We start from the raw sequence: 27,396 nt of genomic DNA on the forward strand, positions 1-27,396 counted from the left end.
GGAAAAAAAAAATAGCTTGGGACTAAATTACTTCGCCTTTTTCCAAATATCCAAGAATCCCAGTCGGCTAGCCACTCTGTAACAGGACAGTGAAACTTCATAAAAATTCTGTTTCTTATTTTTATTATGAATATAGACAAAACAAATCAAAATATAATTACTTATTTTCACTTAAGCTGATCACAAAAGTTTGATACATTATTTTCCGTATTTTCTTCCTTTTGGTGAAGTGTAGACCTAAATTGCAAATCTTGGCCTGAACCAATAGTAAAAAGTTTTTCAATGGCACCGCAGAAGTAATTTCAACAGTTCCTGCCCTATCCAAAATTTTTATCATTTGAAAAATCTTTATTTAACAAGATTCTTTTCAATGGTTTAAGAATTAGTATTTCATTGCCATAATGAAAATTTTCAAATTAATCTTCTCAGTTCACATTTAAAATAGAAATGCTGTATATCAATTTCTGGCATATTAAGCAAGGTAACATGTTTCAAAAAAATGTATTACTAAAAATTCAAAATCTAAATCAATCCCACTAGTTTTTGAGAATTCAGAATTCACAACTACACTCATATCCATAAATTGAGGATAATTCAGAGTCATGCGGAAATCGAAATCTAAAATATATATAACAGCCGTAAAATGACTCCACACATCTTCAAAAATCATATGCAAATTGCAGGAGGCCACCAGATGATACCAATAGCACGCCACAATGGCGAGAGTGTAAGAGAGTGATGTATAAGGAATACAGGCAAAGAAGTAAAATTGTTCGCAAGCGCTTTATAAGTCTTTCAGTGCAATAACCGCATAGTTATGACACAAAGGACGCATTTGGATGATTTTTTACGTGGTAAAATTATCGGCCTCTGGAATGTGGGCGTACCCAGCTGGAAATATCCGAGGAACTTGGAATCGCCCAGAGTGTCATCTCCAGGCTTTGGCAACGATTCCAAGATGACAGTAATGTGTGTAGACGTTACAGCACAGGTCGCCCCTGAGTTACAACGCCGAATAAGGACCGGTATTTGGCAGTTACTGCCAAAAGAAACAGACGGAGCACAGCATCAGACCTGTCTCGTCAGCTCTCTTCAGTCACTGGAACGACAGTTTCAAGGCAGACCGTGTACAGACGCTTAGGGCAGATTGATCTATATGCTCGTAGGCCCGTCAGATGTGTCCCACTTACTGCAACTCACTGTCGCCTGCGGTTAGCCTGGAGTAGAGAGCATGCATTGTGGACACCGCAACAGTGGGCTTGTGTGATATTTTCCGACGAGTCGAGGTTTAGCTTGCAGTCTGATTCTCATCGTACTTTCATATGATGAGCGCCAGATACCCGTTACCACCAAACGAACATCACTAAGCGACACCGTTACGGTGGTGCAGGATTGCTCGTTTGGGGAGGAATTATTCTGGGTTCCAGAACTGATCTGCATGTTCAAATTGGAACCATGACAGGCCAAATCTATCGGGACATCATTCTGGAACAACATATACGTTTGCTTCTGGGCGCCATGGGCGCAGAATTCGTATTTATGGATGACAATGCCCGTCTGCACCGTGCAAACATCGTAAACGAATGCCTTCTATCGAAGGACATCCCCCGTATGGACTGACCAACATTCTTACCGGACTTGAATCCAGTAGAGCATGTATGAAACATGCTTGGCCGACGAGTTGCAGCCCGTCAACCACCTCGTACATGTCTAAGGAACTTCGGAGAGCATTGCTTGATGAGTGATGTAATATTCCCCAAGATCAGATCGATAATTTGATAATCAGCATGCCTAGGCATTGCACGGACTGTACCGCCTCGTCTGGGAGACAATACTATTGTATTGACCATCATACCAACCATGTAATATTGGTTTTTGTATTTTTGTAATTTGCTCCAGGGAGTAAAAAATCCCAATTTTTATTAATGATATCAAACATATAGCATCTTTTTTGCTCTTTACCTTTTGTTTGATAATTAGGCTTTACAAATAAGTCACATTTGTTTTGCATCTGAATCTTTCTTTTCCTGAACTTGCATTATCCCTAATTTATGGACATGAGTGTACATAAAAAAAAATCATGTGCTGCAGTAAGAAAATACAAGATGTGGAAAAATAATATAGTCCTTCAGATAATCCACTGAGAGCATCTCATTTTCACACATACTAGACTGGAAGTGAATGCAAGCATTGTTTCCTCTGGTACAACATTTATAGAGAATATAACAACTACATATTGTAAATTCCCTGTATCTTTATAATAATAATAAAAAGACTTAAAAATCAGAGAAGCAACCATCATACTTAAGAAAAATTTCTTGAAAGATCTAAAATAACCAACATTCATTCTGGGTTTAAAGAAAAATATATTTAAGATTTTTTTTTTTTTTTTTTTTTTTTTTTTTTCAAAATAGGGAAGGAAGCAGCAAAATACATAATTTTTACTATAACAATTGTTCTTAGTTTTTGAGTTTTAGTACTTCACTTCATGTATGCCAATCTTTAAAGTAAATGCAACTTTCATACTATATCAACAGGAAATACATCACATAAATAATAAAAATATACTTACTCTTATTAGCCTTTGCAAAGAATTAACATATGAATTTTCACTGTCAACAATGCTTCCAATAATATATCTCCTTTTCATCTATAAAAGTCAAATAACTTTGTAAAAAGAATCAAACTTAGGTTAAAATTATGAAAAAGAAAAACATTTTTTTAAACTCACTTTTTCTGGGGTTAGACCAGGTGGCATTGGAGGTAGTGATAAAGGTGGACGCTGTTTCTTTGGTATTTTCACATCAACGTAGCCATCTTCATCTGCATAGAGCACTGTTAATAATTAGTTCAAGATAATATTTTTTGCTTGATCAAAAAATTCATTCAAAACAATTATAAAATGATATTTTTCTATTATTCTATCTCTAGAAATTGAATAGCAATTCACATTTTAATAAAAGTATACAAATATTTATTTGTTTCGATTTACTGAATCAACACCAACTCCTAATTTAACATCTCGAAGTTAAGCAAAACATAATTTTTTTTTAATAAAGTTGTATTTTTAACATAGGCAAAAATCTAAACATCATAAAACTTCAAAATCAACAGGGACATTTAACTTTTTTCAAAAGTTTAAACAAAATTGAAGAAAGTGTGTATTTGATCTATTCCCTTTGGTAAATTAATTAAGAACAAAATCTGATATGCAATCTAAATAATGAGGAAAGGATTGAATGTTAAATTTTTTAAACTTTTTATATTTTTAGTTATTGCTTTCAGTTAATTGTTCATGGTGTAGATGGATGTCCTGCAAGTTTTGACATTTTAGAATTGAATGGATTCAATTCTTGTACAATGCATATAAAAATTTACAAAAAGTTATTACAATAAAAAGTTTAACACTAATAAGCATATGTGACAAAACCCCTTAATTATTTCCCAAAGCTAAACTCAAATTTGGACATATTCTCAAAAAAAAATCAATTTTTCAAAATTAACTCTTTGCATTCAGATGGTGACACTCACTCACAATTCAAGATAGTGCATTCATTTTGACATTTTATTTATTTTTCAATTTTTATTGTCAAAAACGCCTATAAAATGGCTAAAAAATGTAGATTAATTTTTTAAAGAAATTCAACTTCAAAAATTATGTATATTTATTTTTGAGAGCAATGAAGAAATCTTTGTATTTGGTGAATAATTATGCATTGAATTACTTTTCCAAGTGCAAAGGGGAAATATCTGAAAGCATTCTGCATTCTTTTAAAGTTAATGTTAAAATTAAAATTCATTTATGCTTTTATTTTTACATGAAACATCTTTCCCTTGTCTTCATTCTATGTAGCAAAGCTACATTAGGAACAAATGACATCTCTAAAGATTCGAATAACCTATCAAGAAGCTGGTTCAACTGTTTAGATTATGTCTAATAAACTAATGCAGGTCCTTTATTTAAAAATGGGTCTTGGAATAACTGTTTTAAATTTGTAATAGTTTGAAATAAGTTGGACTGACCTGCAATTTTTCAAATAGTTAATTCTGAAAATGGATAGTATTTCTCATATTCAGGTAAATAATCTTTATCCATAAACTAATTACCTTGAGAATGCCTGTTAATTTTACTGACACATTTCTCTAATTCATATTCCTTTTTCCTTGTAGAAAACCATCTTGTGAAGCCACCAGTAATGCCCTAAAATAAAAACGGTAAATATATTCAACAGTTTATAAAAACCATAAGTATATCCAACAGTTTATAATAAGTGTAATATATATATATATATATATAAGCACTAAAACAAGACCTCAGAAATTTCAAAATTGTGAAATTATGCAACTCCATATACATTGCATAATTAAGCCTCTAGGCACCTTACTGCTTTGCTTATCCTGCAGATATACTGCTCATATGAAGCAAGACCATTCTTTTATGCAAAGTTAATTGCTATTTTACAAAAAAAGACTATCCACTAGTTCTTGGAATTTTTCCAACAGAAATTGCACATTATTCAGGTAAGAGAAATCTGCAAAATCATGTAACTGTTGTGAACAGAAGTGTTTGTGGGACCCCAAAAAATCCCCTGAAACTTTTACGGACTTACTACCGACATTTTGGAGTTTCGAGAAGGGGGGGGGGAGAAATGAAAAATTACAATTATGAAGTATTGAATGACCTAATTATAAAAGTTCAATGAATTACTTTTTTTGCAAAATTAATAACCATTAATTTTGCAAAATTAAGACCTCTGAACAGAGGTCACGTGATCGCACATCTGGTCGAACGAAGTCTCTCCCTTTTTTTTCTGCCGCGCCTACTTGCCGAAAAGAATCCAGAAGAGAATGTCCGAGAACCGGGGGAATGAGTCATAACTCGTAATAAGGAAAGAACAAAAAGGAAGTTTTTTCCCCCTTTTCACGCATTATCACTGCCTTTGGAGAAAGAAAGGAAAAGTTTTCACCACACACACTGACCTTGCGTTTTCTGCTTTCAAAGCAAACAAAATTACCCAGATCAAAATAAATAATTCATTATTATACCTATTTCCTTTTGAACAACGATCCCCGGAATTTCCGGGTATCGAAGTTCAAAATCCCCGGAATTCCGGGGTTTCCCCGGAGCACAAACACCCCTGTGTGAAACATTATAGCCTAGGTCTATTTCGATGCTTCAATTTATATTACAGTGCCGAGAAATTTCGTTTTATTCAGATTCCAGATCTCGACCTCCAATAACAAGAGTGAAATGAAGCATTGGATTGAACAATGCTATGTACCGTCAATTCTCATATTACAGAAACCCCTTGCGCATGCAACAGGAGGCATTTATTTCACCCAAGTAGGTTCAAAATGAAAGATGGAGGTGTTTAAATTTAGAATAAAGTGAAAGATTATTCAGTTAATTAAGAAGCAAATAAAAGCAGCAGGTGAATAAAGGATTGAATTCACTGCAAGTCAATATAAAATTTCGCTTTCACAGATATCAAATTCTGGAATAAATTTATATGGTATAATATGGAAAATTATCAGTTACAATCGCAACATTTTCTGACAAATTAAGTACCAATTTTTCTTGTGCTTACTTCTAAAAATACACAAATTCATTTGCCCATGATAGTACCCTTTTTGTATTATTAGCCTAATAGAAAAGATTTGCTTTCTGCAAAAATGCCATTGAGCAATTGCACATGCATAAATTATGTATTGTGAAGCATTTCCCATTTGGTGTACATCATCTACATTTTCCAACTGCCAACATTTATTGAAAAAAGTTTCATCAAAATAAATTATAACCCTATCTTATGTACCATTTCTTCTTATGCTTCTTAAAAATTAGATTCTCTTTAAAAGTGTACCGTCTCATTCCACTTCAATTCATTTCCATACATTTTGATATCGTCATCCATTTAAATCCAATTTTTATGAAGAATTTGACAAATTTTGCTTACTTTAATTGAAGTTCATTGTTTCTTTCAAAACCGGAAGTAATTTATTCTTAAAGGAGTTTTTTAATCCATTTAGCATAAAAAGCATGCATAGTTGGCTTAATAATGCAGCAGTCAAATTCATCAACTGATGTTTTTACAAAACATTCTTTTTCATTTATTTTTTTTAGGTGAAGTAAAATTGTAAGTTGAATCTCCTAGTCCTGAGCGAATCCTTTTAATAGCCCTAATAGAAATTACTGCACTTTGACTTGCATGTTCTGTAGAATGTACAACAGGAATAATTAATTTCTCCATTTTCTGCTTCTTGGTCAAATGCTTAATATCATAAAATATTCTTATTCTAACATTTTATATAAAATATTAAATTAAGAATATTTTATAGAGTTTTTTTTAGAATATTTTATATAAAATATTCTTTATTTCTTTACTCCTCAAAAAATATATTCCTAATTGAACTGGCCATGCGAACAAAAAATACACAAGTTTTGAATTAAAACAGCATGATCCAGAACAAGAAAAATTTGAATAGTGCATCAAAAATCACAGATCAAAGTAAATACGCTAATTTTACTGTGTATTGCCCATTTACAGAGCAAAATCGTTCAGAAGTGCTAGTTGGAGGATCCTGAAACGAATATTTTCCCAAAGGTGAATATATAATTATGAACAAAATAAGTAGCATATTTCAGCTATATAGCAGTTCTTCAGCTCAATTAAATATTAATATCAATGCACAAGCATCTTGCAAATGGATTTTTAAAAATAGTTAATCATTATTTTAAATAGTTAACTTTTATACATTTTAGTGTCAAAACAAATTCAAACTCGAACATATAACATACAAAATTTGATTAGACATATACCTCATAAAATTTTGTGAGATAGTTCTAAATACCTCATTCTCTCTTCCTTTCTTAGCACTTTTTTTCTTTTTGCCAATAAACCGAGCAGCAAGTTTAGCAGCACCAGTTTCTTCTTCAACTTCTTCACTAGCAGAGCTAGCAGACTGATCAATACCAGCTTCGGAATCTATAAAACTAACAGTATCTCCAAAATCTTCATCTGTCTGATTTATTTGGTGTAGGTCAACTTCTTCGTAAATGTTGTCTTCTGGAGTTTGTAAACCTGAAAAAATATACAAGCCATAAATTTTAAAATATGTCTGGTGTTTATAAAACTCTTTATAAAAATGCATTGCTGGTCACTTCCAAATACACAACATCATTATGATGACACAATTTCTAAAGAAAATTCAAATAAAACACAGAAGTTTTCTTTGTATTCCTATCAAACAGCCGCCTAAATTCGAAAATAGCTTCCTGGTTTCTTAAAAAGCAACAAAGCAAATGGGGGGAGGGGGGCTATCTTTAACTGTCTGCTGATTCAATTTAAATACACACCTAATTTTTTACAAAGAATAAATGCATTACATATGAACCAACTGTATTAAAAACAGATATATCCAGATATCTTCTTGAGACTATTTATACAGGGTGTCTCAAAAACCTCGACCGCGGCTTTTATTCCTTACATATTGATCACAGACATATACTGTAAATTACAAAGTTGTGTAAAAAAAGTGCAAAATGTTATGAAATCGATTAAAACTTTAAAAAATACAAAATTTAAATTTTTATAAGGACCCTGTACAAAAAAAAAATTCCCAATGAGTAAAATGTGCCTCATCCTCTAATAAGGTCATGTACAAAATTTCAGAATTTTATCATGATAAGTCTCAACGATATGTTAAAACAAAGTTGATGAAGGGTCAATCACAAATTAAAATGCAAATGTTTACAGCTTCAGTGCAGATGACGCGACGCAGGAATGCATCATAAGGAAATAAAATATGCTTTATATTTTTAGTTTGAAATACAAATTTTAAAATCTACGTTTCTTGAAAAATACTTTAAAATTTTATATCATGAATTACAGAATATAATTTAAAAACATCATAGTCGATGAATTTGTAAAAAAATTTATGTAATATTTCCTTTAAGTTAAGTAATCTTTCTTTTAAGTTATTATTTCTACAAATTTTTAATACTTACATGATCTTATTAGAGGATGAGGCACATTTTACTCATTGGGAATTTTTTTTGAACGGGGTCCGTATAAAAATTTAAGTTTTGTATTTTTTGAAGTTTAATCCCCTGAAAATTTTAATCGATTTCGTAACATTTTACACCATTTTTTTATGCAACTTCGTAATTTACAGTATAAGTCTATGATCAATATTTAAGGAATAAAAGCAACGATCAAGGTTTTTGAGACACCCTGTATAAATAGTCTCAAGAAGATAAGATAGCCTGAAGCAAAATTAATGTTATAGTATAATTGTGACAAAAACCAACAAAAAATCATTAAAATACATATTTTTATCTATATAAATAAAAGTGAAAATTCATAAACAGTTGATACATTACAGAAACCCAAATTGCTTGATAGATTTTTTTTTTTTTTTAATTTTGTTCATAAATACTATGAAGCAGCATAAAGATTTTAAAGTTTTGAGACAAACAGTTAAGTTTTTAGTTAATTTAAAACTATGTTTTCATATAAAGGAAAGAGTACTCTTAAAATTTATTTTATCCATTTCCATTGAATGAAAATATAAGATATTTTAAATCATTTTATTTATTTGCCTCTAATTTCCTCTTTACAGTATTATATTTTACTTCAATTTTTAAATTAATAAGTAATGAAAAAAATTGCAATTTGGTAGGATTTTTTTTTAATTTATTTGGTTATTTAATTTTCTCAGAAGCTATGAAATCTACATTTTTTTTCCACAATATTCTCATTTTAATTAAAATTTAAGTTGAAAATAATAGAATATCCTGCATACATTTCATAAAACATTAAATTTTACTATAATTAATTTATAATAGTTTCCATTTAAGTTATTTATATATAAATTTTTACTTCCTAGATGGCATTTATTGTGTTATAAATATTTGTTATGTTTAATGTACTTCAAATTCTGCTCACTAATACTGAAGCATAACAAAGATTTGAAACAATGAATCAGCTTAATATAATATGCTTATAGTATATAATTATATATTAACTTATATCAATAAAGATATATTATCCTAACCAATGGCAGATACTATATAAAAAAATACATACATTTTAATTTATTGTACAGAAAGATACTTTTCATACCATTGCATTTCAAACATAAAAGTACTTTTGCTTTAACTTAAAGATAAAATCTTCACTTTTCTCACACTCAATGGGTGAGTAAAAGAATGAAGGGAATATCTGTTCTGAATGTATAACACCAAAAAGCGTGTTTCCTTTTCTGCAATTTTACACTTCAAGGTAACATGCACCATATATTTGCATAAAATATCTAAACACTGACAACTGTTTTTATCTACTTAAAATTTCATCTGAAGATTTTAAAGATACTTTTCATTCATTAAAGATAACATATGGAGCAAAAGAAGCATCAGGTAAAAGAAGCAACTGCAAATGCTTTGGAAGATATCTACACCTCCAACCTACTTTTATTTCATATTTATTATATAATATTAATCATTACTGAAAAAAAATATAATACAATCAAAATTTTTAAAAGAAAAACAGAAAATTGCTATCATACATCCAACATAAATATGTTCAACTGCAATTCTACACAAAAGGATAATGGAAAAAAGTAATATTGTATATCTCCGAATAAAACATCAGTGTATAAGTAGAAAATGTGCTTCCGCTACAAAAATTTACCCAAAATTCAAATCCCATATATAAGCGAAAAAAATTTAAATCCAATGACTTTCAAACGTGTTTTTATTAGGACGAAAATAATAATAAGCGAGTGGAATTTGCTCCAATCAAGTAACTATAAAGGAGAACTTGAAAAGCCAACGGTGATGGTTTTAATTCTGCTAACTATCTAAGCCAACACAGTTTTTTTTTTTTTTTTTTCATCCATTTGCTGTTTTGTCCACGATCTGATGTATCTACAATAATCGTATTTTCTTGACTAATTTATTTTTTGTTTGAAAGATGTGTAGAGAGACTGGCAAGACATATGCAAGTTTATTGATTAAAAATACTTCATCTCCAAGTAATTCATAAAGGTCTAATAAAGTAAAACATGTTCAACTAACGAATATTACCACATACAGAACATTTAAAAGAACAATTTTCCCCACTTACAAACGAAAATGTTCTAGCGTTTGCCTCAATTTCAAACATGAAAATCGTAAATTCAATGGGCTCTTTAGGCAACTGATGTGGCTTTACACAAGAGAACATTTCTGCTCAGTGCTTTACATGCAGAATGAAATAGTTTCATAAAGTGAAATTAGATATTAAATGAGTTTCCACTGTATTAAAACATATTACCCTATTTCCCCCAAAAAATGCAACAGCACATTAGCAAAGTATGGCCATGTACCTCTTTTTAAGGACAGTAAGTGTCTACGAAATTTCCACAACAGTAAGGGCAAATGCTGCCAGGTATTAAAGGTCATTAACACCATCAGAGCACAATTTCTTAAAAACAATACGTTTAATGCAGAATATTTTTGAACACTATGTCATGTAAGCCATGTCATGCATAACTGACTGAATAAATGACCATTGACAGAGAAAAATACCATCCTCCTTAGATATCAGATTTAATTCAAATTATTTTTATCCACTCATTCAAACAGAAAGGGCCAATCTTGCCACTGTAGAAATTCAGTATATTATAGTTTTAAACAGCTTTTTTTTTTTTACAAGGTTTTAGAAATGATTTGATACATCAATAAAGTATATATTTAAAGAAGCATGATGATTAAAAGTAAGTTACCTATACAAATATGATTTTGCAGTTTAAAAATAGCAATTTTCTGAACAGGAAGAATTTTATATGATTTAAGAAGAATTGATTTTTAACAATGTTATATTATAATTACAAGAATAAATTACAAATTAATTCTATTATACTTAACAAAAAATAATACATTTTTAATAAATAAAAAACTTTTTGGATCCTTCTTTAAGTTATTCAAAAGCTTACAGTAAGATTTAAAATAATTACTTAGGAGAAGGAAATTATTTTAAAGTAGATGACTTGAGGAAAAGGTAAATTTTTCTGAAAATGGAATAAAAGTTCAGAAAACTTTACATATTTTGAAAATTCAAAAAAAAAGCATACTATAAAGGTCTATTATAATAATGAAGAATCATGAATACATACTACTTTGTTAAAACAAATAAATGAAAGTACCGCTATGAATACAGATTGTAAATGTTAAACTAATTCTTACTTGTTAAAAGTTTTGGTATAAAAAAAAATTAAGCACTTACAATTTTCCACTAACTTGTTGTAATTAACAGAATCATTAAAAATTTTTTACATAGTTGAAAGTAATTGAATATTTTGACTATACTGCAAGACAGATTGATTTGACAGAGCTGAAAAAAGTAAATAACGCTTATCATTCCACTCGGTAAAACAATTCTGAAATAAGTCTACTGTGTTCTGAAAATAGCCGATATATTTAAATAGAAATTTGATTTAAACACATAGATTCGTTATTTAGAATAAAAATATTTTCTAATGTGAATGTTGAATTCCATAGCTCACTTCCCTTTCTTTCTCCTTCTGTCCAAAGATTATGAAAACTGAAATTTGACCTTAGTGTATTTCAGGAGGAGGGGAGGCGTTTATTTTTTATCTTGGAACATAAAATTTCACAATTTATCACCATCCAAATTAATCATTAATCGTAAACCAAATTAATCATTCTTTTATCAGTTCCATACTGTAGCAATTTCTTCAACACCACTGCTATTGAAAACATTTATTGATTGATTGATTTTTTCTCTGCATCGTATATTATATGTTGGTAGTTTTGTACGTATGCATGCATGAATGAATGAATGCACGCACGCGCACACACACAGGCTTTACAGACATAAAACTCAACAGCATAAAACTCAAAACTATGAAATGAAAAGTGGATTCTGAAGGAAATAGCAAGGAACAAAATGATATCAAAGCAGTTTAAATCCCACAGTAAAGTTAAATTAAAATAAAAAGAATATGAATGAGACAAAATATAAAATATTAAAAAAAGATCAAAGGAAAATCTAGACAATATTATTGACTTTCCCTCATTTTACGATTAAAATACACCAACACATTCATTTTTTTAACTCCAGTTTATTAGTTTTGCGAAATATATATCAATTCATCGGTTTTAAAATTGCAGCAATTGTTTTGTGTAAGATTAGTTGTGTTTAATACGGCATTATATTTTCAAGCAATGAGTAAGCAATATGATGCAATATGTTTAGCATTTAATATCATTTTAGCCATTTTTTTAATGATTGAATCATTACTTCAAAAAAAATTGTTTTGGTAATTTTTTTTTTAATAGAAACAGTCAGAATTGCAAAACAGTTGACATTTAAGCAGAATTTTTTTAAACCTATTTGATGATACAATTCTTTGATTTGTTTAACTAGAAAATGTATTATGGAGCACAAGTATGATGCAATCCATATGTGCATGAAATCTTGAATAAATCAATGAAATGTTCGAGATTCAAAAAATAAATTCCAAACAAAGTAAGTCTTCAAAAATTCTTAAAGAAATAAATTCAATAGAAATATGAAACCTACCAACAACTGTGTAGAATTTTTTTGTTTGACAATTTTTAGATTTTTTTTAATCTAAGTTATTTTTATGGAATTTTGAGCCTCTTCATGAGCTTTAATGTCTGAATTGCCACAACTACATTATAGCGAGCACACATACCAATAACAATTTTTTTTCATGCCATCTAATAAATCTCAAAGGAATAATATAAAATATGATAAACTATAGATTTAGTTGACTAACAAGAGCAGACGTGTCTGAAAAATCATGGATTGTACTACGGAAAATATTTAAAAATACAACATGAAGTTTATAGTAGTGCTGTACAATATAACACAAAATATTTAAAGTATGTAAAGTTTTTAAAAATTTACTCCATGTATAAATTGATCTTTATGTAGTCCAATATTTAATGTTATTTAATTCAATTATATAATACATACAAATTAATTTTTATCATTATTCGATGCAAATATGTTGAAGAGAATAATGAGAGTGAACAATAATGCCATATTAGATTCAGCTAATTATTTTTGCCAGCTTAAATTTCAAATGAACCTATTAACACTTCTTAATAAGAATCCTGCATCATTTTTTAGAATTGCACAAGTGCATATTTAATCAATTTCAAGAACTAGATTAATTTTTCTTAAGAACTTTGCTTTCTCAACATAGTAATTTTAGATTCAATAAGGATTTTTTTTCTGTGAAATAAGAAATATCTAATACTGAGCTATTAAAATTACTTTTTCAAATTTTCAATTCAAACATTTCAGTAGTGTTTCAAATAAAATTGTCAGCTTACTACATTTTTTTTATACAATACGTATTAAAATCTACGTTATCAGCAAGGACTGAAACACTAGCATTTAATAGAATTTTTTAGCAATTTTAGATAATTTATAAAATATGAAAATTACTTGAATACGACATTACATTGTATGCAATGATCCAGACATTCTAAAAACAATGTAGAACAGATAATAAAAGAAAAGAGTAAGATGTAAGAAGTCATGTGCCTTGTACTAAATGTTTAAAACAAAATGATATGGAGAATCAAAAATTCTCAGTTTGTATTTTGGGTATTGTACAAAATACCTAGGAATACTGTCAAATATTAATCATTTCATATCTAGGTAAAATGCCCAAGAATTTTAAAAACAACGATTGATGCTAAAATTTGCCGAAATATTATATATTTATTAAGTATTGAGTATAAATCAAATACAAGAAATAAACAAAAACCTAATTATAGTGCTAAAGAAGAATTTTGAGCAATACACAAATATAATAAATTAAAAACCACAAATAAAAAAAAACGCTAAATAATATTAGTACTTTTAGATAAACAGAATAAATAAGTATTTCAAAAATAAGAATACACAATCCTATAAATATAATAATTAAACATCATGCACAAGAACTAAACAAAAATATAAAATAAAATTACAACAGATAGAGAAACAAAATCATATTGCCTTAACTCTCAAAAATACAAATCTGAGTTGAGGAGGGAGGGGTAGGAAGGAACTGCACTATTCATGGAAGCAAATGATTGAAGTATAATAAATACATGAATTATTGTGTATTAAGAATAGATTTACAAATCACACATTCCATGGTGCCAAATGTTTAAAGATACAATGGAATAATTCCCAAGGTGTAAAAAAAATCTATGATGTCCAAAAAAGAAAATTCGCAGATAAGCAATAATACACCCAAAGCAAACTCCTGATCCAATGCAATACATTGTATGTGAGGAAGAGGGAGAATTGGCATATCAACATCTATCCTTAATGAAAATAGCACCCTTTATTCTTTCCCCTCTACATCGGAGACAACTTTTCCCCCATCTACACGAGACAACTTTTCGAGAGGTGCTCAAAATGTTTAGAACTCGTTTAGCTCTAAACTCTTAATTTCGGAGTTGTGAAATTTCTAATGGATGGCATAATAAAGAACCCTTTGTTCTGCTCACTAGTATAACTAAATAATCATTTAATAATACTCATACAAAAAAAAAATCAAATAATTAAATGTCTGGTTGTAATTAACTAAATCTTTAACTGTGTCGCCACATATTCTATATTATAGAACTTTGAGATTGAAATTAAAATATATAACATTTGTACACATATACATGACACAAGAAATATATTTTGAATTTCAATATCAATAGACTAACTTGCATTCTTCGATTCTTAAAAGTATCAGTTCATACGTGCACAGAAACAACTAACTTCTTGACAGTTTTTATTCAAAATTTAAAAGAAATCTACAAATTTGCAATAAAGCACAAAATATTAACTACATAGCTAAACATGTTTTTAAGTTATTGTATTCACAAATAAAGTGACAGGCATTAAAAATACACATACCTTCCAACAGCTACAGAAATCGGGCGAGAACTATGCAATTATGGATATGTACTGAAAAAGTACAATAAACACCTAAAATACACTTTTTCTGATTCATTGCACGCAACAATACCGGCGATTATTATTTTAAAAAAATTTAACAAAAAAAATCTTGTTTTAGCATAAATAAAAACATTGGAGCCACTTCTCATTACAAAATATGTATGGGAGTATGTTATGATGTTAAACTGAGCAATGATAATTTTTAAAAAGTATAAGTACTAGCTATTTAATTTTTAAAAAATCTGTAAATGTCTGAAAAATAGTGTTAACTTATTTACTCAACAAAATCATATTGTGCGATTTTTTGAAATAATACAATTTTATTAATTTATTTAGTCAATAATAAATCTAATAAATCTATTAAATAATTTTGAGTAATGTTTTAATTAAAATTCTTCGGAAATATTTTTCAATAATTTGTGGATATTCATTATATATATATATCTGCAAAAAGTACTATGGATAACTGGGTAACAATGTTGGAGAGTATGAAAATAATATGATATAATTCAAAAATTGTTTTTTTTACACTCGGATCTAAATGAAGGGGATACATCAAAATGTCAATGTCAAATTTTTTGATGGTTACTATACTTTCTCTTTGTATACGAAAAACAGAAAACACACACACATATATATATATATATATATATATATGAAAAAAAAAATTTCTATTTTCCAAATTATCAAAATTTTATTTATCACCAATACATTTCTTTACATGCTATTAATATATTTTATGTACCGAATTCCTGTATATACTTTTCTACAAACTAAGATCTATAATGATATTTGTTAAAAATTTCAGGAAATATTTGCATACATACACAAAGCACTTATTTCCCCACACAACAAAAAGTACAAATAAATTAATGACAAGCAAGAATTTATACTAAATTCAGAGAATGAAGAAAAAGGTATAATTGATACACAAAAACCATCTGAAATGCAACATATTTTTAATAATGATAATCTTTGTTTCATTAATGAAAAACTTACAGGGATTTTTTTTTCCCCAATTCATTATTGAAATGCCTTATTTCAAATCAAAAATTCATCTGAATTATTTAAAAACTTATGTATAAAATATAAAAAAATATGTAATAAAATTAGAAAATTCCACCTCTGTAGTTCGAGTTCAATATATTTAACGATAAAATAATCAAAATTTAAAAAACTCGCAACTATTGGAAAAAAACTTGAAATTGATTTTACCTCAGACAAAAGTACAACATACAGGCAATAAATCAATATAATCTAAACTACAAAAATACTTATCAGCTGATCTATAAATAAAATAACAAATTTAAATGTGTCACTCCATTCAAATGTTTGCAGAAAATAAAATTAGTTCATACATTTATTATTTTATTTGCTTTAAATATATATTCATAACAGAAAATAAAATGTAATAAACTGCATTATCAAGGTACACCATTTTTTCTATAATTACTATTTAAGGTGCAACACAAAGAAAACATTCTTCAATCATACAATAGAAAAATTTAACCAATGGAAGTACTTTAAAATTTAATTTGTATAAATTATTTTAGTGCAATCTTTTAAGTTAAATTATTAAAAAAGTATTAAAAATTAGTATTCTACTGATCCTAAATAGCAATCAGATTTTATACTTCAAGGTAAATGATAAAATGCCATTTTAAGAGAAAATATCTTAAATGACAGAAAAGCTTACGTTAGTAAATCCATGCAAAGCCAAGCACCAAATCATGGTATGTAAAAATTTAGACAGAACATGCATATATTCAGTAAAAAAAAAAAAAAAAAAAAAAAAAGAAGTGAAAAGCAAGATAGCACCACCACCAACCTCGTGAAGAACACTGTTGCCTATGGGTGTCATCATAAAGCATGTATAATGGTTCTTCATTTGGTTTCCCGGCAGACGCTGATTCATTCGATCGCTGGACTGCTGGAATTAAAAATAACTTCTGAAAGGAAATTACCCGTAGATAAAAAAAATGCTTTAATTAAGCCAGGTTACAAAATCATGCCAAATATGTTGTGAAGTAAGACCACTGTGACAAAATAAGTTTGAAAAAGAAATGTTAAAGGAATAACTTTAAAAAAAGATAATAGTTAAATAAAAATAGCAAGAAATTCAGATATTCAAGCACAGAAGGAAAAGTTTAGTAATAGATGTTTTTAAAATACAGTAGAATAAATAATTTATATGAATTACTTCAGCTATAAGTATTTAAAATTGAAATAGAAGATACAAGATAACTTGTTATTTTAACTAATAGATTGAATTATTTTCCATATTTGATCTTTTAAAAATTAATAGTTGTTCTGCTTAGAAAGGAAATTATACAGATTATATGCAAACAATTTCCATTATAAATATCCATGTTTGTGCATATGCATTTTAAATAACTGACTTGGGGAACAAAAAAAAGTTCAAAAATAAAATTCAGAATAAAATATTTGTATCATTAAAGGTTAATATATTTATTATAAAAATATGTATCAAGAAGATGCAAAAACAGTTATAAAATTTAATGTAAAATTATCTACAGCAAAATTCTGAATAGAAATTTAAAAATCTAATCAACATTTATATAAGCTCTGTATTACAATTAATCTGGCCTACTGAATTTTTATTTTCTTTCATTCCACCTTAAAAATTTGTAGAATTTAAAAGTAGTACTATATAGAAACAAGTATGGAAGCTTAAGCATTATACATACAGTAAATTACTTCGAAAGTGTAGCAATTTTAAGTTAAAATTAAGCCTAATTTTTCTTCATTTGTGCTTAAACTTAAAAATTAGTAGAAGAATAGGATATTCCTAGAGCTCCAGATTCTTATTAATTCATTGCATACTAGGTTTAATGATAACAATTAATCATAACAATGAACTCCATCTAGAGATCCTTGGGAACAACAAACATTCATACATTTTAGATTTTAAACAGGTTTGAAACAAGAGTAGTTTTTTTTTCCTTGGTCTACTCTACTTGGCCATCTTCTAAAATATGTATACACATACAAAAATGACTGATTTAACCACTCAACTTTTAATCTGAATTGTTCATATGCTATGGTACTTGTTTGAATTGCCTATATATTACATAAACAGTTAGAGTATTTCAGTTCCGTTTCTTCATGTATTTAGTTAAATTATTTTATTATGTTACCAAGAAATGATTTAAAAACCGGATGATATTTTCTCAAGTTTTAATGATCAATTATTTTACTTTTTTGTTGCTCTTGTGTACTGTTTTACTTGTCAGTTCAACATACTGATCACATGCCCAATTATCTTCTGGACATACAGAGCACATGCAAAGATAGCATCACTCTTTGGATTTTCTGGTTCTAGTCATAAATATGGAGTGGGTCTCACAGTAAATAAAGTGAATAAACAAAACTTTAATTTGTCTTAATATATGAGCCTTAATATATATGAAACAAAGATATATTGCACTCTGTGCGAGACCTCACTAACTCTCAAAAATACACCCAGCTGATCAAATTTAAGGGCATTACTGCATAAGAGATAATAGAGCAACTGATAAGGAGATGATATTTCTTTGAACTTACTGTACAAGAGAAAGATCCCTCAATGAGGGTACCCAAGAATTAGATAAGCATAGAAATCATGTGTATAGGACATATTTCCTATGAGCATATTTGTACTGTTGCCAATGAGGGCCTTTATAACTCAACCTTAGCTAATGCTTTCATGCTATCACAATGATGATCATTCAATATTGTCCTGGATACTTCGTTAGGGCAAGAGTAACTCTGACATAGTTACAAGGGAATGATTATATTCAATTCAAGTAGATGTAACTTCTTTGAGGAAGAAGAATTATTTGTGATTATCCAATACAGACACTCTTCTAGTTTCAAATGACATCACACAAGATCAAACCTTCAAGACAAGAAAAATGCTTTAGAATTTTGAATAAATTCCCATTCATCTAATTCCTTATATTTCAGTACTAAGTTTTCTTTCTTGAGGAGCACACAGCAAAGACTAAAATATTAACTTTTAAAAATATATTTTAAAACTGCTTCATGAAAATTGCTCTAAACACTCAAAATTTCATTAGTTGTAGACATTTAATGTTATGATGATGTATTTTAAAACTAAAATACAAAAAGTAATTATTAAAAAGAATCCCTTTACCTTGCTGTTCCAAATACGAGTTTAACAGCTAAGGAGCCATATTGACAGAATCAGATTTTGAAATAAAACATTGGCAGAGACCTCTATTTAATCTTGCATATATGGAATCTCTGAATAAAATGTAAGCATGCAATTCTCCATATTAAATGAAATGTCACATTTCAATTTAAATATATTTATTGTATGTCTTCAAAGTTACCAACTAGCTTTAAATAACACCTTTTATTTTCAAGTTCAAAATTCTTTATCATAAACTGAGCAAAATTATTACAAGCAGACTTTCTTATTATGAGAGAATATCAACAATTGCAATTTCGTCTTGTCTCAAAATAACTGCTCATTTGTCAGCACACTCAAAATACAGATGTGTCTTCCACGATTCTTCTAAAAACTAGCATTGGATTTTTAAAAAAGGTAACTCTAGAGAAACCTTTAAGCTTTCCTGTTTCTTTTACCTATCAAGTAAAACTCTAGGTACATTAAAAAAAAATACGGATATTGCAATCAGATTAGTATCCTATAGATTTATTAAAGATGCTTGAAATTAAAGAACTGTAAATCTCTAAAGGTTTCTCCCAGTCATTACTAAACATAAATATTCTAGTTCATATCAAAACACATATTAAAATCCAATTAACTATGTATCAATATACAAAAAAAATTAATCATATATCAATATATAAAATAAAATACAATTACCACACTGAAAGATGTATTAAAATGTTATTTTATAATAAATATTTTTGTTTTGATCATCTGTTTCATTATTGAAGTTAAACTTACTTAAAATTTCAAAATAGAACTCAAAACATGGAACATACTAAGCTTCATACAAATAAGAAGCTTCACCTGTTTCATAAATTTCTCATAATATAAATTATTTTTATTTTGAAAAATGCTTATATTATGCAAATCCTGACAAGTCCATTAAATATTCCAAAATTTATTAAAAGTATAAAGAATAAATTTAAATTAAAAATTCTGAAGTGGAAATTTTATTAGTCTCTTTCTTATATTTCTATAGAAGGGAAAAGAAGATGGCAGATTCTGACGTCATAAACACAGAATGAATAAAATATTTTTATAATGCAAAAAACAGTGTACTCTTTCGCATGCAATACATTTCATTCTTGCCAACAAGTAACAATAGGTAGATAAAAGCTTTATCTTTGACATGAATTAGAGCATGTAAAAGAAACTTGCACAAATAAATGTCTAATTGGATACAAAATCTTTTTGAATGTGTTTTAGATACAACCAAATTCTATGAAATTTTGACACTATAGATCTACTATAGAAACTCTTAATATAATAAATAAATGATACATGAAAATATTTTCTATGAATTTAAAATATTGAACAAGCTTTTTGTACATTTAGTTCTTACATGTTATAAAGTTAAATGCTTGGTTAGTTAATTTTTTTTAACATCATAAAAGAAATGTATTAAGCAGGAATTAATTGATTGAAAAATCCTTATTATCCAGTTGTATTAAAAGAATTTCATACATTTGTAATAACTTTTAGTAGTACATACATATAATACATGCATATATACTTTAAAATTTTAAAATCCTTTAAAAATATTTACAACACCTCACATTGCAGCAACAAAGTATTAAAGTTTTTATAAGTGAATCTTACCTTTTACTAGTATGGTAAAAAATAATTAAACTTTTTAGTCTTTAATTCAAAACACAGTAATATGCATATTATGGAATACTTTTTTTCTCAAAAGCATTATTAAGTGGTAGTGTTACTACACAGTGCCATAACTACGGAGGTGTATTCTCACATAGCTCACCTGGAAATTATATTTCTAAATTTGTCTGCCTTTCTACTGGCAGGTTTAATTATTAAATTTTTCCTAACTTAAACCATGGATATCTCTGTTCACTTGCTTGAGTATTCAAACTTACTGATTTCTTAAATGTGTCTATATTAACTTACATAAATTAGCTTACAGTGTGAATACAGCAAGTCACTGCACTGTTTTTTCATGTATATGTATTAGTGGAAATAGATAAGAATGCAAATAATAAAATTACTTGACTGCCATATTTCGAAGATTTTATTAACAGACACAATTCTTAAATAACCCAGTCAATTTGTTACACTGGTTTTTGTTATTTCTGAAAGCAATTTTATACTTTTGTATTTATATAATGAAATGATTTGTGATGTTAAATCCTTATGTACCTTGTACTATTTCGTTTAGTATTTTTTAATGTACTAATTGAATTCTATAAAATTTCATATACATTTTTTTTTTTTTTTAGGTGTTTATAATTTTCTGTAACAGGTTTAGTCAGAAAAAACATCAGAATATAAAATACGCAAGAGGACATCCAAGTATATAGCTAAAGATTTGCTCTAAATTACTATTCTGATAAAAGGGAGTCAAAGGCCAATGCAATAAAATTAGCATATTTATAATTTCCTGAAGCAATGAGAGGCTACAAGTGATTTCCCAAACCCTAAAGTTGTTAACAAATGCAAAAAGTTGAATTTTGCTAATTATTAATTTCTTTATTATTTTTATATAGAATAAAATTCTATAATACTTTGATTGAACACAATACAATAAAAAGATTTGCCAACAGATTGTGGAATAAAATTACTAGATTATGTAGACACTGGTTTTGAACAAAATTTCCAGGAAATACTAAATTTGAATTAAGAAATGGACAGAAGGAATTTCTTAATAAATGAAAGAGAAGAGTCAAAATAGAAATAGGCAAAAAAATGAGATAAAAGAATTGCGATTTCCAGAAAATTACTTATAATACAAACAGACAGTATTCTCGACAATCTATGGTTGTAAATAGATTATTAGCAAAAATGAAGTCTATTAGTGACGATTTTAATTTCCCTAAGGTCTATCGGCGATGCAAGTGTTGCCAATTTACAAAAATAAAAATTGCTATATTTAATAGCGAGACACATAACCGAAGATTTTTAAAAAGTATGAATTTACACTTGAAATCGAAAATTGAAATAACATTTCTTATAAAAACACAAAAACTGCATTTAATTTTAATAGTCTATAAGCTCTTCATGATTTTGGTTTAACCCAGCCTTGTCCAAATACCGATGTTACTTGTTGAATATTTGCAATTCTTTCCATTTCTACTATTTCATCAGAGAGAAGTTTCAGTACATTAAAAATAATAAAAAATTTAAAAGCCACTACTGAACAAGAATGATTATTCTATCTTCATTATTTCAAAAGAAAACAATATATAAATATTAAATATGATTATGCAACTCGCAAAAGAAAGGTGTTGAAGTGAAAGTGCAATTACAATAAACTTTATTGTAGTGTAATTATTTTATTATCTCTTCAAACCTCATTAATTATGGAACCTAAATGCAAATTCTGGTTCGGGGCTCAAGAATAAATAGTTATGACACTGTTACTTCAGAGACAAAATTTAATGAATTAATTGATAACTTTTAAATATATTATAATAGTGAATTGTCATCAGAAATACATCATTGTATTTTTGTAACTGTTAAATGATGATCAACTATCATCAATAAACAAATGAAAAGTCAATTACAAAATTTCATCTTCACAAGGATGACACTTTTTTAGTTAACCCTTTCTAGAGCTGTGGAAAGTATGCTTCCCACCAAATTTATCAATCTTTGTATGAAATTATGCAGGTTGGCATAAGTTCTAACAAATTTTTTTAGTAAGTCAGAAACTTAAATGCTTCAGTTCTTTATCTCAGACAAAATGATGTGTCTTGATTTGTTATTTAATTATTAACCAAATTAATTAATTAATCAAATTAAATTTATCTAATAAGCTAAATGAATCCCTTTTCTTATTCTAATTTCAAGCCTAAAAATATTTTAACATAATATGACTAGAAAAAAATGGCCCTTTAAAGGGTTAAATAAAACTGATATTTTTCTTTACAAAGCTGAAGTAAGGATTATACATTACATAAAACAAGTTACTGCTGTATTTATTAGCACATATTTCTTTTTCAACAATTTTTAAATTTCATCAGGTAATATGTTAACTTACTGATATTTATAAAATAATTATTTTTTAAAATATAACATCAGTAAAAATTACATGATATACAAGAAATTTTCATTTTTAAAAATTGCAAAACAGAAATCGCAATTCAATAAAGCTGTCTTAGTATCTATAAATTTTACAAAATGTTTCATTATAATTCACATTATTACGAACCCATATTTATCACTTTCTTTTCTTATTCACTCAATATAATCTTATTATAACATTAACACTCTGAGCTAGACAGGTATTTAAAAATTGCATGTATGCTCATTCATATATTATATATACATCAGATTCAATATAACATAGGCCTATAGGTATACGTAACATTTGGATTCAAATGTTAAAGCTATATAAACAGCACAATTTTATGCACTTAATACCTATAAAAAATATTTAAAGAAATAAAAGAACATTCATAAAATATTTAAGATTAAATGAAATCGCTTACCTCTTTGGCTATGGGCTCCAGTAGTTTTAGAGCCACCTGGACAAAAATCAGATTGTTGCAGTATGTATTCATTCATTACACGCCGTCCAAGACTAGCAGTTGCTGGTTTAGGTAAGGTTCCAGCACCACCTTGCCACCGAGATGAAGCGAAATATAAAGGAGGAGTTCCTGGACTAAGCACATGGGATGCTTTTGCTTCTAATGTAGCTGCATGCTCTGTTGGTTTACATGTTTCCGCGCATAAATCTTCCGAGCAAACAGAATCTTCAGGCATTAACATAGCTTCAACATCTAAATTCAGGTTCTCCAATATTTGTGCATGTCTTTGTTGCACTTTTTCAACCTCATCCAAGACCACTTTGGATGAATAAGCTGATGAACGATCACAGTCTCGCGATCGTGCTGTTTGTGGCCATCGAGGCATTCCAGCAAAACCCTTTACACTTCCTGAATAACAAGAAGAATCTTCATGTGATTGCTCAGGTATTTCTTCATATATATTTGGTTCTGAGCTCCGTCTTTTATGACATTGCTCACTATCTTTTTGTACAATATTTGCAGTCCCTTCTCCAGCCGAAACAACTTCTTTTCGAGCATAGTTTGTTCGTGGAGACATGCGAAGACCATTTGTGATTAATGAATTAGATCGCCGATAAACTGGAGTTGCAAATGTCTTCTTCTTCTTCTTTTTTTTCTGAAAAGTTGTAACCTTTTCAGGAATATCACAAGTACTTACATCTGGTTCAATAGCCAACAATGGATTATCAAAACCACGTCCTTTCTCATAAGGATTTTCAACTTTATTCAAATTATTTTTTTCTGTCTCAACAGCAGCACCTTTTTTTAATTCACTATAATAATAGGGGACCTTACAGGCCATATCACTGTTATCATCATGATACATGCCAAATCTTCATTCTTTAGAAAACTCCTTTAAAAGTAAGAATAGCTAAATTCATTAAAATTAACTACTTTTCTTTTGACGTACAAAGGCATCTTTACTTCAGCATCCATTACAATTATTTCAAACCTAAAATTAAAAATACATGTTATTGCCACATCTTATACATTCGCACATAAAGACATGAATTCTACATGAAACATTTTCATATGAAAAAAAAAGTAGTTACAATAGATCTGCTTATAATAAATACATAATAAATTCCATCCAATACAATAACTAGATATGAATGACATAACATTTTAAAACTACTAAATCGTGTTTAAAAGAAACAAAAATAAATACAATATACATGAAATACAACTAATTTATCAAAAAAAATCAGCAGCATCTAGGATTATTATATGCTATGTTTTAAATTCAATTAAGAAAGGGATAAATTGATATTCCTCTCCCATGTAACCATAAGTTTGCAGCAAGAGTATCCTACTCAGATAGGCTAAATAAACAAAGCCTAAACTTATGTGGAAAATAAAATAAAAAGTACTTTAATATTCATAGAAATGTAACCTAAGGAAAAATAGCTTCAAAAAAGTAACTTGTAATGTAATGTAATATAAGCAATGCAAATAATGCAGAAGTTAATGTTTTTCTTCCAAATACTTAGTATCTTGTCTCTCCTACCATCTTTCTAATTTCAGGAGGTATCGTATTTGTAGCTGCTATTAGTAGGAAAAGTAAAGTGTTGTTGTAATACAATTATTAATCTGTCCATTGCTAATACTGTGGTATGTTATAAATAATCATGTAAAAAAAGTTAATCTTGAAATCAATCATTTATAATTGTAAGAAAGTTAAAAATTTTGTTTCAGAGATAAAATGAACAATATATATTTTCAAATATGGCCACTTTTTACATTTTAAATTGCACACAATATATAAAACTTAAAAATGATTTCTCAAAATATAAGATCTGAAAATCCAAGCCTTCGCTATATCTAATATAACTTTAGAAAATCAAAGAAATATTTTTTTAAGTCAAAGAAATAATTAAAAAGATCCGGATTTCTACAAATATATATATAATACCAATAAATACATCTATCTATAATTATATAAAGCTCAATGTGTGTGTGTGTGTTGGCGCTCTACAGACCAGATCATTCGACCTACAGCTACCAAATTTGGCACATGCATACCACCTTGGAGGTCGGGAATGTGCACCTGGCGTTCCTTTTTTTTGAATTTTTAATTAGAATTTTAATTATTAATTAAAAACTAACTTTCCCGCCAAAAAAATCTTCATTTTCCCCACTTCCAAATCAATAAGGCTTCAGTTTTTTTTCCCAAGCTAATGAGGCTGGCTTAGCATTTTTCGACCGATTATTTCAAACGATTCTGTTTATTTTCATAATGTATGTCGCATTTAAAATTAAACATTGTTAATTAATCAATCTTTCTGATTCATTATGAAGTACTTTTGAATTAAAATAAAACAGAATAAAGGAAATTAAAGATTTGTAATCTTCATAGCATTACCCCAACTGGCGTAGAAAAATTCACGCATTTGTGTTACCATAACTGGCATTGAAAATTCAGGCATGTGCATTGTGTTCTTATTGTTGACAACTATTATCAACGGATGCAGACTTGATTTAAATTATTTTTAGGTTAGTTGTATGCTTTTGTAATTAAATTGTATTTATGTTAGTTATACATTTTTTGTATATGCTTACAGTTTTAAGTAGTTTTTTAAACCTGTTTTCGCCCGATTATTTTAAACGAATCTGTTGATATTCTTAGTGTTTGATGCATTTAAAATTAAACACTGTTAATTAATTGATCTGCTCATGATGAATCTGAGAAAATTTTGTTGACAAATTCTTGAGATATTACATAAATTAAGAAAGATATTCTTTAGAGCCCATAAAGTTTAAATGCTCAGTGACTCTGTTTTCAGTAATCATATTATAAAAAAAATGCTTTGTTTTAGTAAAAAATATTATTATATTAATTGCATATTAATCCTTTCCACTTGAATTTAAAGCCTAAATTCTACAGAAGCTAACAGAAACTTATAGAGATACATATTACGTTATGACTGAAGGCCTTTATAATATTATACGTAAATTATTTGACTATCAAAATTGAAGTTTTAAAATATTTTGATGAAGAGGTTATTAAAGTAGGAATTGCATAAAATATTTAATTATTAAAATTTTAACGAACATTAAGATTGGTGAACCGGCTGGTCGCCAAAGGCGGCTAGTTTGTAATAATTCATCGAGTTTCTGTATTCCCAACTGCCAATTTCAATGTCCTGTAAAAGATAAAATTTAACTTACTGCAAGTTTCTTCTAAAAATAAATGGGAAAAAAGAACTGCCTATCTTTTTTATTATCAAGTAATTTGCAATGAACAGAAAGCACTAAACTATCATATGTGAATACAAAAATTTCTTCTGTAGGAATATTTCAAAATGAATTTACTATAAATGAATTCATTACAACATAACATGGTCGCTATTTTTCTTAAAATATTTGTTCTCAGAAAACCAATTCAGATAAAATTTACATAACGTATGCAAGTAATGGTTACCCAAAAAAACAAAAATGTGCATGTAAAGCACTGAAATCAAGTAGCATCTTGACATAAGTTTTTTTTAATAATCTTTTGCTGAATGCTACTAAAACTTTTTAAGTAGAAATATTTATAGATAACTCGTATTTCTTCTGATCCAGTTCTGGAACTTACATGCTATAGAAACTATAAGAATAAAGATTTTCTTGACACACGATCCTCAAATACGATTAATCCTGCCGTAAAAATATGAATAAAACAATCACCTTATTGAAACACATTAACTGA

At 28.2% G+C, this 27,396-nt stretch overlaps 1 protein-coding gene across 1 annotated transcript in view; it reads right to left on the bottom strand.

Moving 5' to 3' along the window:
* LOC129960896 (rho guanine nucleotide exchange factor 10-like protein) overlaps positions 1-27,396 on the bottom strand; it is a 79,728-nt gene that overhangs the window by 47,028 nt on the left and 5,304 nt on the right. Inside the window, exons 2-7 of the mRNA XM_056074614.1 lie at positions 23,628-24,657; positions 16,810-16,911; positions 6,850-7,079; positions 4,108-4,201; positions 2,732-2,823; positions 2,573-2,650 (exon numbers count right to left, since the gene is read on the bottom strand). Of these exons, the coding sequence (XP_055930589.1) occupies positions 2,573-2,650; positions 2,732-2,823; positions 4,108-4,201; positions 6,850-7,079; positions 16,810-16,911; positions 23,628-24,531 (1,500 nt within the window). The 5' untranslated portion in view covers positions 24,532-24,657. The remainder of the gene's footprint in view (positions 1-2,572; positions 2,651-2,731; positions 2,824-4,107; positions 4,202-6,849; positions 7,080-16,809; positions 16,912-23,627; positions 24,658-27,396) is intronic.

Source organism: Argiope bruennichi, chromosome X2, assembly GCF_947563725.1.
Source record: "Argiope bruennichi chromosome X2, qqArgBrue1.1, whole genome shotgun sequence".
Lineage (NCBI taxonomy): Eukaryota > Metazoa > Arthropoda > Arachnida > Araneae > Araneidae > Argiope > Argiope bruennichi.